At 49.9% G+C, this 18750-nt stretch overlaps 1 protein-coding gene across 1 annotated transcript in view; it reads left to right on the forward strand.

Annotated features, from left to right (window-relative positions):
• The first annotated feature begins 6350 nt into the window (after positions 1–6350).
• The window catches only part of SLC18A2 (solute carrier family 18 member A2), a 39621-nt gene continuing 27221 nt past the window's right edge, over positions 6351–18750 (forward strand). The window contains exons 1-8 of the mRNA XM_082607170.1: positions 6351–6661; positions 8068–8419; positions 16514–16572; positions 16854–16937; positions 17245–17337; positions 18061–18150; positions 18258–18301; positions 18371–18431. Of these exons, the coding sequence (XP_082463296.1) occupies positions 6541–6661; positions 8068–8419; positions 16514–16572; positions 16854–16937; positions 17245–17337; positions 18061–18150; positions 18258–18301; positions 18371–18431 (904 nt within the window). The 5' untranslated portion in view covers positions 6351–6540. The remainder of the gene's footprint in view (positions 6662–8067; positions 8420–16513; positions 16573–16853; positions 16938–17244; positions 17338–18060; positions 18151–18257; positions 18302–18370; positions 18432–18750) is intronic.

Here is an 18750-nt window from a genome sequence, read left to right on the forward strand (position 1 = left end):
TTTGAACACTTTACAGAATTCCATTTAATTTTAATTTTCCTGTTAGCTATTTATTCTTCTTTGTATTACTTATACAGTGGTTGCCCTAGAGATTACAATACACAGCTTTGACATTTTACAGTCCATTTACAGTTAATAATATACCACATCACATAAAATACAAGAATCTGGCTGCTTTATAGCCCCACAACCAACCTTGTCCTTTAAGTTATAGTTGTTATAAATAATCTACCTACCCGTGCCATAAATCCCTCCATTGTTATAATTTTAAACAGTTAAAAGTTTATAAAGAAAATAAGAGGGAAAAGGCAAAAAACAAAACAAAATAAAACAGAAAACCACCAGTGTCTTTTGCATTTAGCCAGAGAGCTTACTTTTTCGGATGCTTTCCGTTCTTTGCTGGACCTTGGTTTCCATCTTCTCTCATTTCCTGTCAGCCTGGCTTGCGACAGAGCACAGCCCTGTCGGCCCCAGGAGACAAAACCCACGTATAGCCTATGCGCTCAGAACAGCCGACTCTGTACTGAAAGGCTGTGACTTCTCTAGCCATCCACAGGCCACAGCCCCCTTTGGGGGGAACCACGTGCACAGGGAGTTGAGTTGATCATCTGTCTCAGCTCTGAGTGTCCTGTCATCATTGGTCCTTGCAAGGTCCATTTCTTGGTTTATTTCCACTTTCCCACTTCATCCCAGATGCTCACTCCTCGGCCCCTTCTCTACAAAGGCACCCATTCCGAGGGGTTTAATACGGCCCCTTGAATAGGAATGAAACCTCCCAAATAAGTGGTGCTCTGTGTGTTTACTGAACTAACATGCAACCTTGTTATAGACCTTGCTCTCCTCCTGCTTCCCTCATACGCAAGACAGTAAAACCTGTGCACAGACACCCGGGGAATCCCATCCCATGGCGCTCCACCACGAGCTTCCTCCACATTTCAATTATTTATTCCCTAGTGGTGGAAACTGAGGTTGCCTCTAACTTCCCGCTGCCACCAGAAACACTGCGATGCCAACCCTAGTTCTTTCCCTTTAGGGACTTCCCCGAGTCGTAGACTGGGTCAGAGGGTGCCTGCTGGCTTAATTCCACCAAGCACTCCTGATTGCTCTCCAGAAAGGCTGCACCTGCAGTCCCCACTCCACCCCCCCCAAGGAAAGCATCCCCATTTCCTTACATCTTCACCAACATATGGCATTTACCCAACTTCCTAGTGGTTGCCAGTCCAATGGGTGTAGCGCTGCATCTCCCTCTCATTTTTTTTTTTTTTTTTTTTGCGGTACGTGGGCCTCTCACTGTTGTGGCCTCTCTCGCCGCGGAGCACAGGCTCAGGACGCACAGGCCCAGCGGCCATGGCTCGGGGCCCAGCCGCTCCGCGGCATGTGGGATCCTCCCGGATCGGGGCATGAACCCTTGTCCCCTGCATCGGCAGGCGGACCCCCAACCACTGCGCCACCAGGGAAGCCCCCCTCTCATTTTAATTGGCATTTCTCTGCTCACTAGTGGGTCTGAGTGTCTCTTCATGAGCTTGGGAGCCATTGGGGCTTCCTCTGTCTACGAACAGCCTGCTCTACCCTGTGCCTGGCTCTCCCCTGGGTACTCACCTCCTTTCTCTACCCACGTGTTAACCAGAGTATCAGGCTTTGCTGGCCCACGAACCATGTGTCTCTTCAGGATGCTATTGTTCATTTCTGCTCTGATCCTTTGTTTGCATTTCACAGCATAATGTCCAGGTCATAAGTTTGTTTTCATTATTTCCAAGTTCTCTGGTTGGGGGAGCACCTGAGGATTTTCCCCACAGACGAGCTACACCTCCCACGTATCAGCACTTTCACTTTCCCGAGGCCAGGGAACACCTAAAGTGTGAGCCTCTGCTGTGTGCCAGGCACTATGCAAGGATCATCTCCCTTGATCCCCAAAACAACTCTGTCAGAGGGCCCTCTTAGCATGCTTGAGTGACAGATGAGAAACGGAGGCACATAAAAGTTAAGTAACATGCCCCAATTCACAGAATTGTAAAAGTGACCCAATCGGGATGCCATTCATAGCTTAAACTCATGTTAGTTTATCTCAAATAATGCCTATTTCAAATAACTGCTATGTTCCAGAAAGCTCCATGCCTTACCTTTCCTAAATATTGAAATTTAGTGAAAAAAAGTCAACCCTGGTGGTACCTTTGTACCTTCCCAGTCCCTAGTGTTTGAAAAAGGTGGTTGAGTTCACCAGTCTGAGTGCCCAGGAAGAGCAAATAAATGTTGTGTTCACTAGGGGGCTTCCTCAAAGCCTGGTCCCGGAGGAGTGGCCTCTGGTGGGGGGAGGTACAGTAACCTTTGCCTTCCAGCAACGGTGCTTCTCTCTCTGGTCCCCATGGCTCCGCCTCAGAAGGGAACCCAACTTACGCAGAGCACATCCTCTTCGCAGGTATTTAATGAGCATCAGCTGTGTTCTGGAACCTCAGTGATGACCAAGAAGAGTATCCCCAGTCCTGATAACCTAGGGAGACAGAGATAACTGATTACACTTATGTGAGTATTTTTCCTCATGGATAGACGTATTCCGGAGGAAGTAACAGTTCCATGAGGATTTATAAGAGAAGGGGACCTGTCTGATACTTGGGGGATGTCCATGAAAGTGTGGCTCCTCCTAAGAAGTGGCACTAGGGCTGGTAATGAAGAATGAGAAGGTGATAACTAGAAGAAGAAGAGGAAGAAATTCCTAGGCAGAGAACGTGCAAAGGTCCTGAGGAACCAGAATGTGCAAAGGTCCTGAGGAACCAGTGTGGCTGGAGGGGAAAGGCAGGGGCTGAGTTGAATAAGAGGCTACAGAGTCCCAAAGTCCCAGATCAGGCAGGGCCTCCCAGGCTGGCTCCTTCAGGACCTGCTACTTCAGGACACTGGGTATGTATGAAGACTTCCCAAGCCATAGGAGACCCTCAATTTCCATATGTCCTGTATTTAAAAATTGATCTGGCTAAGATGGACCCAGGTAGGGACACAAGGATTCTCTTTTATCACCTCCCCCTTCAACAATCTCCCGTCTCTCAGTTGACGAGGAAAGGCTTACCTCCCACCCAACCTGACTCCTACCATTTTACTGGGTTACATTGTTCTGAGGCATAAAAACAATATAGTTTCTCTTCTTCTAAGGCTCCAATTATCCTCTCTCCACCCATCTCATTAGGTAATGCACTTCTAATACAGTGTTCCTTTTTGTGTTTAATATTTATCAAAATTCATATTATATGTCTGAGGCCTTATCATTTATATACTACTAATAATTGTTATAATAACACAATTTTAGAGAGAACCTTAGAAATTAGAACCTTATGGCCATAAGAAAATTTTAAAAAGCGAATGCATATTCATATATTTGTTGCAGTTCATATAATAGATAAGGTGGTGAATACTGGATTTAAATAATAAAAACATTACAGTTGGATAAAATTCTGTTGAAAGTTGAAAGAAAATATACTTTGAAGGCATAAAGGAAACAATGTAAATTTTTTGAGTGTTAAAGAGAAACTTGTTAGTATTTTAAAATATAATACGGTAGTTTTATAATTCATTGGGTACATTTAAAAGAGAGTTATAATGGTTTTATATATAAAGGTGAATTTACATAATATACCCCTAAACTATTAAAATGTATGATAAAAGAATATTTTAGATGTCAACTGAGAAATGTGTGAGGCATACCTATCTTTTTATTTTATTTATTTATTTATTTATTTATTATTTTATTTTATTTTATTTTTTGCTGTACGCGGGCCTCTCACTGTTGTGGCCTCTCCTGCTGCGGAGCACAGGCTCTGGACGCACAGGCTCAACGGCCATGGCTCATGGGCCCAGCCGCTCCGCGGCATGTGGCATCTTCCCGGACCGGGGCACGAACCCGTGTCCCCTGCATCGGCAGGTGGACTCTCAACCACTGCGCCACCAGGGAAGCCCATCATACCTATCTTTTAAAAAACTCTTTGGGGGTGTCAACAAGAAGTTTGAAGACACTGTTATAGGCCATGGTGCTCTAGGGGTGGTGGCAGAGATCAGGTGGAGGGGGCACAGGGACTGGCATTTTCCCTAGTGCCATGTTCCTCCAGCTGGCTGGGCTGGAGTTGGTGTGGCTTCCTGTGTTCACTGTTGTGGTGTTGCTACCAGAATGTGTAAGCACCCCAAGGATGGGGATTTTGTCTCTTTGGGCCGTTAATGTCTCTCCAGTATCAACCACGGTGCCTGGCATGTACTAAAAGCTCAACAAATATTTGTTGGATGGATGAATGGTGGACGCCGACTCTCACTTTGGGCCAGGCACTGAGTTAAGCGATGACTGTGGATCCCCACTTAATCCTCACAACAACCCTGCAGTATGTCCAGTTGGCATCCCCACTGCAGAGATGGGAAAACTAAAGCACAGAGAGGATACATAATGTGCCCCAGGTCACCAATCAAGGACGTAGTGGACTGGGACCCAGGCATCCTGACAAGAGCCCTTACCCATGATGCCCCTCTGCCCAGGGGGCACAGGGGCAGGAGCTGTGTCTTTGTTCTGAAACTCCAGGCACTTTGGGGCACCCCATGAACGTGATACCCTTCACAGCCAGCTGAAACAGCTTCCTGCCATCTGTTCTCTCCTCCTAAGTGGTTTTCCTTCTCTCCTCCCTGTTTAATATTTAAGTTGCACATATCCTGGGATATCCCGGAGTCTGCATGTTCCTGACCTACTTACGTATCCAGCCATTTTTCTCACATCGGGGGCAGCACAGGGGGGTTTCGGGAAGGAAGTAAGGAGGTGCAGAGAGCCGGGAGCCCTACACATCACGCTGCTGCTCTAAGCAGTCTCCAGCTGACAAGGAAACATTAAGAAAACGAGGCCAGACTCTACTGCTGCGGCTGCAGCAGACAACGTTTCTTCAGCGGATTTCCGAGAAAACAGCTCCTGCTTCTCCTGCCCCCAGAAGGGTCTTCAAAGCTCCAGCTCTGTCTGGGGCATGTCTGTTTGTTTCTCTTCTGTTTATAAAATGGAGGGACTTGGAAATCAAAGGCGGGCTGCTACCCCTTGGTAGTGAGGGTGACAGCTCCAGGTCAGCCACAAACAGGCACTTTGCCTGTTTCAACCATCTTTTTAACCAGAATCCCTGGGGAAAACGCTGCGGGGAGAGGACTACAGCACACAGGGCCTGGGGCAGCTGCCCCCTAAGCCCTTTTACTAAGGCGCCAGGCACTCACTTATTCTCCAGTGTCCCCTGCTCAGGGTGACACGGTCCCATTTTATGAGAACTGGATTCAGGGCCTGGGGCCCTCAGAACCCCACTCTCACTGTGGGGTGACACTGAGAGATGTCCCCTTTCCCCGTTTCCACATCACCATCTGGAGGGTACCCGAGGACCCGATGGTCAAAGACTCCAAGTGGCACCCTGCATCATGATCCCGAGGTGGGAGAGGGGAGGGGTGGTGGGGTGCAGAGTGGCTTCTCCAGGAAAGAGATCGGTCCCTGGCTCCCAACACCCTAAGACCTCTTTCCCTGGCGCACTCACTAGCCTTCACGTTCTCACGGCCAATTGCAGGAACAGGGAGGCTCAAAGAGAGCTTTAGCGCCTAATTGGACCAGATGAAACCACTAATCCCTGACTCCTTCTCTTGGCCCCTGACCCTTCACCCCGGGATCCTTGACCCCTCGCCCTGCGGCTTTTGACATCCTCCCTCTGCGACCCATCCACTTCATCCGGACCCGGGTTCCCAGGGCTCGCGGCCAAGTGCAGGGACAGGGGCTCGGGTCTGCTCAGGACGGGGCGACCTTAGGATCCGGGCTCAGAACCTGGTCGAGCACCTGGCGGGGAAAGGAAGGCGATGGCTACTCCGACGCAGTGACGGCGCGGGAGGGCGGAGGCCGGGGCGCCGCAGCCCCCCGCCCCCGCCGGCCCTGACGTCAGAGCCAGAGCCGGTAAACTGAGCGGCGGCCGCCGGGCGCTGGGGCGGAGACTGCGACCCGGAGCCGCCCGGACGGACGGAGCCCACGGCGGCCGGGGCAGGCAGCCGCACACCACCCGAGGTAACGCCGACCCCGCTCCCTGCCCGCGGGGCTCGGCGCTGGGGACGGATCGCCGCCCGGGGCGCGGGGAAGAGCGGGGCCCGGCCGAGGGCAGGGGAAGCCCCCCGAGGCGCCGCGCGCGGGGCTCCAGGGCGTCCCGGGAAACCCGGGGCGCAGGACGCACGGTGCGCAGGGGTCCCGCGGCACTTTCCGAGCGCGCAGGGGGTGAAGTGGGACCCGCGGGGGCGGCGGAGAGCCGGGCGGCGCCCAGGATCCGGCCCAGACGGCGCTCGCGGGCGTTATTAACAAGGAGCGCAGGTGCCGGTGAGAACGCGCTCGCCGAAGGTAAGCCGAGGGTGGGACGCTCGGGACCATCCAGCGCCGCCCGGTGCGCGCCTCTCCCCGAGCGCCCCTTCGGCGGCCGGGCCGGGCGAAGTCTGGGGCCTGGGGTTGGGGGAGCCCCCAGCCCGTCAGAGCCCCTGACCGACCGCGCGCCGCGCCCGCAGCCGAGCCCCGGAGCCATGGCCTTGAGCGAGCTGGCACTGCTCCGCTGGCTGCAGGAGAGCCGCCACTCGCGGAAGCTCATCCTGTTCATCGTGTTCCTCGCGCTGCTGCTGGACAACATGCTGCTCACCGTCGTGGGTACGTACGGACCGGGCGCCCTCCCCCCACCTCCCCGGGTACCCCTTCCCAGGGCGTCCCGCTTACCCGAGCGCGGTTCGGGAAAGTTGGAGAACACGTTTTGCAAAAATACATCCCCCAAGACTGCCTCATCTAGGCTAGTAGCCGTGTTTGTGGCTTCGTTTTCCTGGCGGTCCGGTCAAAAAATGTGACATCAGAGAAAACCCAGAACTTATGTTTCCTCCTGATAATTTTCTGCTTCCCCTTGTCACTTTCAACGCGATTAAAAAAATATCTATTAAGGAGGAGCAAGTCCCAGGATTCAAAATAATGTCATGATAATTATTATGCTACCCAGAAAGGTGGGTCAGTAATGTGGTCTATCACCTCAAGGAACAGGTCAAAATCCTTCCCTGCATAAAAGGAAGGGACATTTAAAGGCAGTGATTCCACAAATGACTTGACATGGAGACATTACAGGACCCACATCAAGAGCAATTTTAACAGCATTGGTTTTCATCTTTTTCCTGTAATGGATTTTTGAAAAACTAAATAATTGACATCCAGTTCTCTTAATTAGCACCATTAACAGCAACAGATTTGACATGCTTTTCCTTAAAAATATCCCAATTTTTAATGAATAAAAAATGATTTTTTAAAGGGTTGTTTCCCTTCTCTCCATTTAAGGTTCTCTCTCGATGGTTTTCAGAACATCACACAGTCAGGGTTTCACTTCCAGGAATATCAGAGCTGGGGCGGGGGGCGCTCATCTGAGTTCAGTAACAAGGGCCCGAGTCCTCCTTTGTCTTGAATGCTCTGTGATGCACACGCCCAGAGCTTCCAGTACATCAGTTTTTCGTTTCCTCTACGAAAGTCTCAAGAAGTCTCAAATCTTCCAGGTTGTATGAAACATTGAAGCTTCCCACTCAAGTAATGGAAAGATGAAGTGGGCCTGCTGCAGAATTTCCGAATTATTACTTCCTGCAGGTTTATTCTTTTCTAAGACACCTAATGAAATTTAGATTTCTGTTACCTTGATTCATTCACTTAAAGGTCTTTCTAGCCTCTTTCTGAGAAGCACTGGTTGACCCCAGGTCAGCACTGATTAGACTTCAGACCGAATCTTGCTTTCCTAAAATATTCCTGTGAAGGAGCCCTGTAATGGGAAAGCCCACAAAGAACAGGGATCTCTGGGGTGGGTCAGGTCTGCACAGTAGCTGGCCCTGAGAGCTCTCACAGCCTCTGGGGCTTTGTTCGCAGAGCTGAGCAATGTGAAATTGTTCAGTGTCGGCACGGAGGTCCCATTCCCGAGGCAGACGTGCCACTTCTCTGGGCCTCACTTAGCGTTTGACAAGACCACGGTTTTGCTGGCTTTGGTCCCGGGCAGGGTTTCAGTGTAATCACCACTCTCCTGCTCTTGTTCCCAGTCCCCATCATCCCAAGTTACTTGTACAGCATCGAGCATGAGAAAGATGCTGTAGAAATCCAGACTGCGAAGCCAGTGCTCAAAGCCTCCACCTTCGGCGGCTTCCAGAACATCTTCTCCTATTATGACAACTCCACCGTGGTCGCCGGCAATAGCACCGGCAGCCTTCAGGGGGCGCTGCTGCATGAGACCACCACGCAGCGCACATTGACTAACAGGTCCACTGCCCCTTCCGACTGTCCCAGTGAAGACAAAGACCTCCTGAATGAGAACGTGCAGGTCGGCCTGTTGTTTGCCTCGAAAGCCACCGTCCAGCTGCTCACCAACCCGTTCATAGGACTGTTGAGCAACAGGTGGGTTATATCATTTTGGTCAAAAAGTTTGATATTTATATTGTTCCAGGTCACTTTCCCCTGGGATTTTGCTTCTCATTCATTGATCAGAATCTGGAAAACCAAAGCTGGGGAAAAAGCCAGTCTCCTTCGCCTTACGTTTCTGTCCTTAGTCAATCACGATTTCCCATTTGGTCTTCCTTTTCATTGCCACCATGACCATCCTTGTGGGGTTGTATGTACCATGTGGCTTTCTCTTCTCTTGCACCTGTGGTCATGCACTTCCTAATAGACAGCTGAGGTGGCTTCCTTCAGGGCTGGCGTGCTCGGTGCTCGTGGGGATGGCCAGGTGGGGAACGTGGCACATGATCTGCAGTCCTGCTGCGTGTACGAAACATCTCGCTGACACTGAGGTCCTAGGCAGTGTACCAGTCCTTCCCCTGCCACTCACTAAGCTGCATCCACATGCACAAAGGGAAGAGGCTTTTTTCCTGGATAATTCAAGCTGCCCAAACTAGCTTTATATTCATCTCAATGTTCTGGAGTCTTTTGGGACCCACATTATTTTGAATAACTGTTTACATTTCCATTGCTGGTGGCCATCCAGCAAGTATTTGCTCTTCTACAGCTGAGGCGGGCCAGCTCTGCCTGATATATGGGGACTCCAAGTACAGGACAGGGGACTGGCAGAGGAGGGGAGGAGGTGTCAGCTGCAAAGAGTGGGAGCTGGTAGAGTGTGAGTGGTGGTGGGCCGCTATATGACCGTGTGACCCCAAAGGCAGCAATGTGAAAAATGGGGCAGTGCCCAGAGTCCTACCTGTGAACCAGGCCTAGTAGCAAGAACCAAGACAAGGACTAGAGAAAAAAAGAGAATAAAAGAGGGGCGGGGTGAACTGAGGAGGGCGGGGCTGGGGGGACCCGGTGGGGCTGAGCTGTAAGAGGCCCCATGTGCTAGATGAGAGAGGAGTGGGGCTTGTTTGGGGGGCACTTGGGAACCACTAGAGGTTCCAAAGCCAAGTTGCAGAGTCAGGGAGCTGAGCGCAATTTTAAGCGGGTCAGCCCAGCACCCCCCGCAGGCTGGGAGCAGGGAGGTCTGTACATTTACCAGGCTTTGGCCTTGGGAAAGGTGGAGCAGGGCTGGCCGGGCCTTCTATTAAAATATTATTAAGCATTTCAAGATGGCAACAACAGAAGCGTTAAACCAGGCAGGGGACCCTTCTCAGAGCGGGGCCCACTCTGCGGGGTGGGAGGCCTGGGGCGTTGGCAGGGGCTCAGAGAGGGGATCCGCCCTCCTCCGCACGAGCTGTCCTCTGGCACGTAGGTTGCTGGCTATGTACTCACGGGGAGTCCGATGGAAGCACATTTTCAACTTCTGTGATTCGATTTTCCGCGCCGAGTAGGGCCATGGAATCCATTTTAACCGTCCCAGGCCACATCCAGCCTGCAGTTTGCTGTGTAGTGTTATCAGGCTGCTGCACAAAATGCTGAGCAAGTTAACGCAGGACGCCGGGCTGACTGGGAGCCCACCGAGAGGCACCATCACCACCGTGATGTTCGGCAGCTCCTCTCTTCTTCAGGAGGAAAACCAAACAGACCTTCATAGTTACAGGGTTTTCTTTCTTTTCTCCAGACTAAGAGCACTTCTTAAAATGCATCTGGTATAATTACAGAAAACAGCTCAGGGTTTTGTATTCTGAGAAAGCAAACAGCTCAAATACTACATGGGAAAATTGAGGACATTATTGTAATAACGCCTTGCCAATCACTTGGACGTGAATGTCACTAGCTGCACAGTGTAATACTTAGAAACTCGGCTGAAATGATGTGAGTGTTCCAATCTTCCAAACGTAAATGGCAAATGAAAAGCTTACAAAAATATCCCATTCTTGTTTTTAATGCTTCGCTTATGCTACCAGGCAGCAGCTTGTTTAAAACCAGTGAGACCTTTCCCCTAGTAAATACTCCAAATGCTTTGACATTGCAGCCACCTAAGGCTCATGTTTGGGGCTCCCAAAAAATTATCTGCCAAGAGAAAACAAATTTCCTTTAGTGACCTGTGAGATTTAGTCTATTGGTATGGTGTGTAATCCACTCTGGAACTTATTGAGGGCAAAATTTTAATCCCTAGCTGATTTCTCCCAGCTCTCCAGCAAATTTCAAAATAAACTTCATCTTCTCACACTGCCTTGTAATGTGGAAATGCAAACAGGTTATAATATTGATGTAGGACAACAAACTCTGCTGTGCCTCCAAAATGATCATGATAAGTAATTTTTTCTAATATTTTCCAAGCCCAGTAGATATGAATTTGGGGACTTTCAGCATTTCTGGGCCCTCCACGGCTCTGCTCAGAGAAGTGAGAAATACGCTTCCCTCTACAGACTCTACCTTCGTGAGCCATTGCAAATAGCCTTCTGATGTAATTTGTGCCAGTCACATCCGCAATTACCAACAAGACGTGTGACTGACAGTTTCAGTGTTGTAAAGAAGTGAGTTTACAATAGCATTTTACACTTGGTTAATATGTTTCTGGTTAAAGAGTAGTTAAAACATGAAGCATCAGATCTTGAGGAGACTTTAGCAAAAGCTTTTGGGTCTGTCTTAGAATTTTTTTTTTTTTTAAAGAAGATGTTGGGGGTAGGAACTTATTAATTCATTAATTTATTTTTGCTCTGTTGCGTCTTCGTTTCTGTGCGAGGGCTTTCTCTAGTTGCGGCGAGCGGGGGCCACTCTTCATTGCGGTGCGCGGGCCTCTCACTATTGCAGCCTCTCTTGTTGCGGAGCACAGGCTCCAGACGCGCAGGCTCAGTAGTTGTGGCTCACGGGCCTAGTTGCTCCGCGGCATGTGGGATCCTCCCAGACCAGGGCTCGAACCCGTGTCCCCTGCATTAGCAGGCAGATTCTCAACCACTGCGCCACCAGGGAAGCCCCCGTCTTAGTATAGTATAGGCAAAAGGGTTTGGTACTCAGGAGGAGAAAGCATTTGTCCGGACTCTCTGGCCAATGGCTTCCTTCCTTCCTGTTCTTTTCATCTGCTTACTGATACACGCTTGGTACCTTTGGCTACGAAATGTAAACAATGCAGGTCAAAATCTGCTTTTTTTGCATCTACTTGGGCTCTCCCTTGTGTGCCAGGCTGAATGAGGGAAGGTCCAAACAGTAAGTTGTTGGGTGCTATTTTTATTCAATGGGAGGGAGTTTAGGAGAAATCAGCCTGATTTTTGGGACATGGATCCTCCCTCACCTCCCTGGCCCTAGAAAAATATCTTTTTCCAGCCCGTGATGTGAGCTGGTCCAACTTCCCAATGTCTCTGCAGTGCTTCTGATAGTGGGGAAAAGAAAGGCCTCCTGCATCCCCAGAGATGTGAGGGGAGCTCCATAGAGACAGGCCGGTTGGAGCCGCTCCTTTCTAAAGCTTCTCGCCGTAAGTGGGACTCACTCTGCAATGAGACACCCAGCATCACACAGGTCATAATCCGAACCCCCATGTTACAACCTGGGGCCCCATAATTCATGGTCACGATGCTGCTGAGTGAGTGGCTTTGTGGTGACACAGGACGCAGGCTGCCTGTCTGTTTTAAATATTGGACAAGATCTCATGCCAAAGCCTGAAAATAGAAAATGACAATTCTTGGGAAGCATTTAAATGCTCATTTGGCTGTTAATATGGTACAAGTAATTCCTGTTTCATTTACGCTTTGGGAACTATATTTTTACTGAATAAGATGTGACCAGATAGGGAGCAAAGGACCTTTTGATTTTGGCGAGTGTGGTGATCACATGTCCAGTAACGCACTTTCGAAAGCCTGTGGGTGCCTTGCTTGGTCTGATTGCCATCTTTTGAGGCTTGTGTGACTTATTTTATAATTCCAGTTTAAGTATTCATTTCATGATTGCAGTTGTGAGTAAAAGGGTGTAGAAGGACTTATACTAGCAACATCTGTTGTCTTTTGGCCCAGCAAGTGGATTTTAGACACACACACATAAAAGGAATGTTCCAGGCTGGTAAACAATGTGAAAACCACCTTTACATTTCTCTCTTCTGTAAGTCAGGTTAAGAACGAGGCATCATGGTCTTCACTTGCTTAACATAAGGCTTACATAGTAGTTGCACCTTTAGACCCAGGATATTCCAAATGAAGCCGGCAGCTTGGGAAAGGGTTAACAGGGGTGGGGATGGTTCCCTCCTCGGCTTGTCATTGTGTTAGTGGCCTGCTTTTTATCAAGCCAGCGTCAGTGACTTAATTTATTTCCATAGTTACCTAGTATATTTGAAAGCCAGTTATTTTTCCTCACAAATCTTAGCTAACGTCTGAAAGACAGGGAGAAAGCCGCAGGGCATGAAATCTCTACAAAATCTACTGTGGGTTTTTTTTTTTTTTTTTTCCTTTAGCTTCAGGCAGCTGGTCTGAAGTGGGCTTTGTAGGAATAAGCAGTGACCTTTTCAAAAAGCTCCTCCGTGGACAGGGAAACCAGCTCTTCTGGAAAGGGATTTCCCATCCTCGATGTCATTAGGGTGGTGGAGACGGTGTGACAGCGTCTTTGCTTCAAAATCAGAAGAAGCTGGCCGTGGAATTGGGTACTTCTCACGGGAGCAAAGCCCTCACATGACCTGTGTGTTGGTGAACACCCTGGAGAATAAGAAATTCAAGGCTCGCGTAATTCCCCACACACATCTGATAGCTGAAAAAGACAGACCCAGGGGCTAAGCCTAAGAATTTTGTTTTATTTATGAAATGGTTGGCCACAAGCTTCCTAGTGTATCCTAGCAAATGTAAAATACCTTTCCATTTACTACTGCTCATCTTTTAGGAGGATGTTGAGGTACTTGAAATGGGAGATGTCACCTCTTGTCTCATCTGGTGACAGTTTGTACCCTTCCCTGTCCCCTGTTCTGTGTCCTTGCTTTTGTCACTTACCACAGCAGAGGGAACCCAGGTCTTAGCAAGCCTGGGAAGAGAGCTTACATTAATCTCTGTGGTAAAGACAAACTAGTTAGTAGCATTAGAGAATAAGTACTGATTGCCAGTGACAGTTTAGAGACATAGTGGGGTTTCTCTGCTGACTGGGTAGGGATATGTAATGAATGTAACTTTTACTGCTTTGCACATTTTTCTAGGATTCAAATATATGATTTTTATTTTTATTCAACTGGATTAACTGCTCCCTGATGCTCTGTGAAGATGACTGTGGGCCAGGATGACTCACGAGGGGGTGATAAAGGGATATTTGGTTAAAGGTTTGCCACATCAGACATGGCTCTGCTTAGTAGCCCTTTAATTGAGATGGCATTGAATTGGGACAAGAGGCCGAATCAGACATTTATGACTAATGTCAGTTGGGGTTCTGTCCATTTAGGAGACATTGTGGGGAAGGAGAAAGGACAGTGGCGACCTGCCCATCACTCAGTGACCCTGGGGCCTTGAGCAAGTCTCCTGAGGTCGGTGTTCAGGGGGCCAGGGGAGTCTGAGGGTGGAGAGCCAGGAGCTGCCCCTTGGGCCACAGTGGCCATGGGGCTGAGCTCCAGGGAAGGACGCTGCCCAGCACTTTCCACTGGGCAGCCCTGCCAGCGGCTTGGCCGATGTTGAAAGCATAGGGCACATGTGTCTGGTAACAAGAAGGAAGCAGCGGGAGCCCAGTGGCATCAGAGGCAATTGGCTTGCTTCACCTCTGAACCTCGGCTTTCTCATCCACGTTGGGGGTTTGGACTGGCCAGCCTTTGAATTTCCTTCTAGCTTTGCTGTTTGGCTATTCCCTTCATGCTTTATTAAAATCCCAAAGGAGTTAAAAAAACAAAACAGTAGCTACAGCATTTTTAAAGAAAACACAGCACCTGGCCTTGGTAAAAAGAATCGTCCATAAGCACACAGCCCTGTGGGTACGGAGCCACCTGGTTTTAAAAGATACTGTGGACCCTGGGTTCCACTCAACCCATGTGAACCTCTGCTCTTGTGACTGGTGTCCCCACCAAAGTGTATGCTAGCAGGCCCTGCCACACCTTAGACACACGAGATATGCCCATTGCCCTGAATTTGGGGCAGCTCCCCAAGCCTCAATGTGGCCATCTGAAAATAGGGATAAAGCCAGCTACCTCATGGAATTGTGGTGAGAATCACAGGTGACCCTTATAGTCTCTGGGAGTGCTAGACACTCCTGGTAAGAAGGAGCCCACCTCAGCTGTGTCCTGCCAGGTGACGTTGGCCATTGGCTGGGCTGTAGACTGGACATAATATTGCTGGTATTCCAATAGCTTTGACATATGTATGGTTTTCCAAGTAGGATGTTGAAAGGGATGAGAAGCCTGTGTTTATTCCAGGGCAGTCGTATGTCCATTCTTCCTCCAGACATGCAATAGTTGCTGAGAAAATAAACTGCCTGTGAGTTCTCTGAGTTTCCTGGAAGTTTCCTTCATCAGTATCCAGCAGTGCCATGTTGGACCTGGTGTTGTGAACGGCTTTCTTTTCCTACATGAATAAGAGCACAGAGCAGTCAGCTTGGTGTTAGTTGAGACAGGAGAAGCTGTCATTTGATGGCATCTGAACTGCTGTTCAGAACTCTGGTATCCTTCCTAGTTCACAGGATTGGCTTCAAGCCCTGCGTTACAAGCTCATTTCAGGTCACAGTAGAGGAATCTTTGCCTGGTTTGTGGGAGGGCGACTGCCTGAGAATGCTATGATTTTGTGATGCTGTTTGGTTTCTGGATGCACATGAAGCAGTAAAAAAAATTTGTAAGTGTGCCCAGAACTTTTAAAAGAGTTCTATTTAGAGCCACGTATGCCTTTTGGCATATACCTGAGGAGGTAGTTAAGTTTGCAAGGAAAAGTCCTGGACTGGATTGAATGGCCCTGAGTGAAATTAGCCCTAGGACATTAGACAAGTCATTTTTTGTACCTCAGTTTCCTCATCTGTAAAATGGGGAGGTGGTCATCTGCCCTTATCAAATCATTGAGCTCGTGTGTAAGTGCTTGGAGAATGGAGTGTAACCTTAAGGTGAAGGTATTGTGTTATGATTTTTTTGTTCACGCCTGGAATAGAAGAGCCCTCCCAGGCTGTTTGACTGGGACTCGGGGTTCCTGTTCCTCATTTGGTTTCTCTACAGGATCTGGAGGGTCCAGGGCTGGAGGGAGATGAGGCCTGGAGATGCTCAGGGCTGTTCTGGGCTGACACAGATCTCCTTTAGGGCAGTAGCTCAGCCAGTGCTGGCCCCTCTCAGGCCAGGTGTGGTGGGAGGGAAAGAAGCTGCCTTCACTCTCATGCCCTGTCCATATGGCGGGGACCAACCTGCTTGCTTAATCTGCAGAAACAGAAAGGAAAAAAGGAAGAGAATGAGGGAGGAAACAAAATTTCTGAGGCACTTATTCTGTTCCGGATGCCCTGGTAGCAGTTTAACATCCATATCTCACTTCATACCCGCTCCAGCTCTGGGAGGTGGGTGGTGGTCTTTCTACGGGGCTGAGGGGAGATTTGCCTGGGTTAAGTGGCAGGGCCAGGTGCCCAGGCAGGGGTGTGATGCCAGGAGGCCAAGGTCTCCCCACCTCGCCTGTCCTCCTGGTGGCAGAGCCCTGTACAGACAATGGTCTTACAGAGCAGATAGGATGTTGAATTTTTGCACAGAAAACAAGGTCTGTCTTTCTCAGCTGGCTTCATTGGGGTCAGCGTGAAGACAGATCTGAAAACTTCCTTGCTTCCTAATGCCCCTTAGATGTAGTGCCATTGTGTCTGCTGCCCGTTGAATCACTTGATGACCTTTTACTAGAGTCATTTGATTGCAGCTGTCCCTTTGGGGAAGCTCTAGCAAAGACTATAATTAAAGACATTTTTACAAAATGATGGAAACAGGGGCTGTGTATTTGAACGTGTTCTGGGTTACTTGCCAATATTTTATTAACATTTATTCCAGAGAAATTTCAGAATGGCAATCCGTAAATGTATTCACGTCCCAAGACAGTCAAACACAGAAAGGTCATATAGGAAGCACCAACTATATGAATTTTTAGAAAAGTTGACCAAACATTTATCCACCTGATCCCAAAGGGTAAGCAGGAGAGACTCAATATAAAGGCTTATAAAAATACAAAGCAGTCACCAGGTTTTCATTGTGGTTCTGTTTTGTAGAATCGGCTATCCAATTCCAATGTTCACGGGATTCTGCATCATGTTTATCTCAACAGTTAGTAAGTGTCTGATGTTTGCCTTCTGAGTGTGGGTCACCAGGTGGGCTCTGACCACCACCAGCTGGGAATTGAGAACACAGCCGGGGGTGGCGGTGGGGGTGGGGTGGGGAGGTGTTTTGGCAACAACTGCAGAAAGAAGTTGATAGGAGAGGTCTTCCGAGGAGCAAAAACACAGTGTGATTAACACGGAAATACCCCATCGGGTTAAGGGAGGTCCCTGTTTGAGCTGATCTGGCCACAGCACCAGCGGGTCTACAGTGACCTGGCCCCTCTTTCCGCAGTGTTCGCCTTCTCCCGCAGTTACGTCTTCCTGCTGATCGCCAGGTCCCTGCAGGGCATCGGTTCCTCCTGCTCTTCTGTAGCTGGTAGGTGTGGAAACGCCTAAGTCAGTGCCCCGGGGCTTCCATCTGTTGGAGGGGCCACCTTCATTGCCCAGGCTGGTGGCCCTTTACAGAATGAGTTGGAATAATTCAGGGAATCTAGGTATTGGTGGTGGTGGCTGGTGGTTGGTTCTCAGAGAAGGTTCTTGTTGGATGCTGCTTGGCCTTATGTTCTGTTGGTCTGGCAGGTGTGGGAAGACCACTGTCTGGGCTGGGGGTGGGGGAGGGCGAGTCGTGATGGTTATTCTGTTGCTCCCAGAGCTTGGCTGTCACTGTTTCCTTTCCTGTTTAGGGATGGGCATGCTGGCCAGCGTGTACACAGATGACGAGGAGAGAGGCAATGCCATGGGGATCGCCCTGGGAGGCCTGGCCATGGGGGTCTTAGGTGGGTGAGGGCCACTGTGGGGGCCACCGGGGGGGAGGGGCCTATCTGACATTGGACAGTGAGCCCCCTTTCACACTACTGTCCTCTGTTTCTTCCCTAATTTCATGGAGCCTCTGAAAAATGGTGGGAAGAGTCCTGACCTGGGAGTACCTGGACTCCCCAGACCTCCCTCCTGGGCCCAGATGTAAACCCAAGTCTTGAACAGGATGGTCTGCCAAGGCCCTTCCTCTTGAACATTCTCTGAGTTACCACCCACCTGAGAACCTTCCCACTTTCTGAGCCTGCCTCCTCCACCTGCCCTGGCTGAGCTCCCAGACCAGGTGCAAACACCTTCCCTGAGAGATCCAGGTCCTCTCCCTTTTCTGTTACATTCCTGGCCTTCATCTGGGACATTCCTGGCCTTCATCTGGGAGCCCACAGTCCCTGTGTGTCCTGCTGTGTCATGACCATGAAGTCTTCGCTGGTCCATTTTCCTGTGCACTTCTGTTGCCTGGGTCTTATTTAAATCCTCTGACCTTTACTTTGGGAGTGATTCCACGTCTCAGGTGTGAAACCACTTGGAGGAAGTTGCCAGGGCAACTTAACAGTCCTGAACAGAATGTAGGGTGGCCACCCCACGCAGTGTTTCGAACAAAGTAGAGGAAGAAACGCAAGATGGTTCTAGAGCAGGGGGCGGTCATCAGTCCCGGGCCCAGCACTGGCCCTTCTCTCTCTTCCTTGCAGTGGGCCCCCCCTTTGGGAGTGTGTTGTACGAGTTTGTGGGGAAGACAGCTCCGTTCCTGGTGCTGGCTGCCCTGGTGCTCTTGGATGGAGGTGAGTGAGTCCACGTGGACCCCGTGGCCATGACCTTGGGGGCCCTGAGCTTGGCACCCCTGTGGGCAGGTGCTGGGGGCCACACCTCTTCTTTTTTTCTCCTGTAGCTATTCAGCTCTTCGTGCTCCAGCCATCCCGGGTGCAGCCGGAGGTGAGCGGCGGGCCGAGGCGGGCGCTGTGGTGGCCGCGTGGCCTCTTCTAACCCCTGTTGTCCCGACAGAGCCAGAAGGGGACGCCGCTGACCACCCTGCTGAGGGACCCGTACATCATCATCGCTGCAGGTGGGGCTCCCCCAGCACCCCTGGTTCTTCCCAGCCAGGCGGGGGTGGGTGGGTGGTGAGGACCAGCGTTCATTTTGCTGTTGGAAACGTTGGGCTGTAGAAAAACATAAAAGGCCCAAAGGGGTTACACGTCAGAAGAAATGGTTTTCTTCTGTCATTAATTTCTGACGCAGCCAAGCTCCTTTGTTGTTCTTCGTCTGGGGCAAAGATGCCTGAGTCACAGAGACTCCCTGCACAGAGGATTGTTTTGGGCTAAACTTGCTCACTGTGTTTGTGTCAGAGGCTGTCTTCGTTTGGCCTCGAACTTCTGGAATGGGTC

This window comes from Mesoplodon mirus (assembly GCF_964341445.2).
Source record: "Mesoplodon mirus genome assembly, chromosome: 2".
Lineage (NCBI taxonomy): Eukaryota > Metazoa > Chordata > Mammalia > Artiodactyla > Ziphiidae > Mesoplodon > Mesoplodon mirus.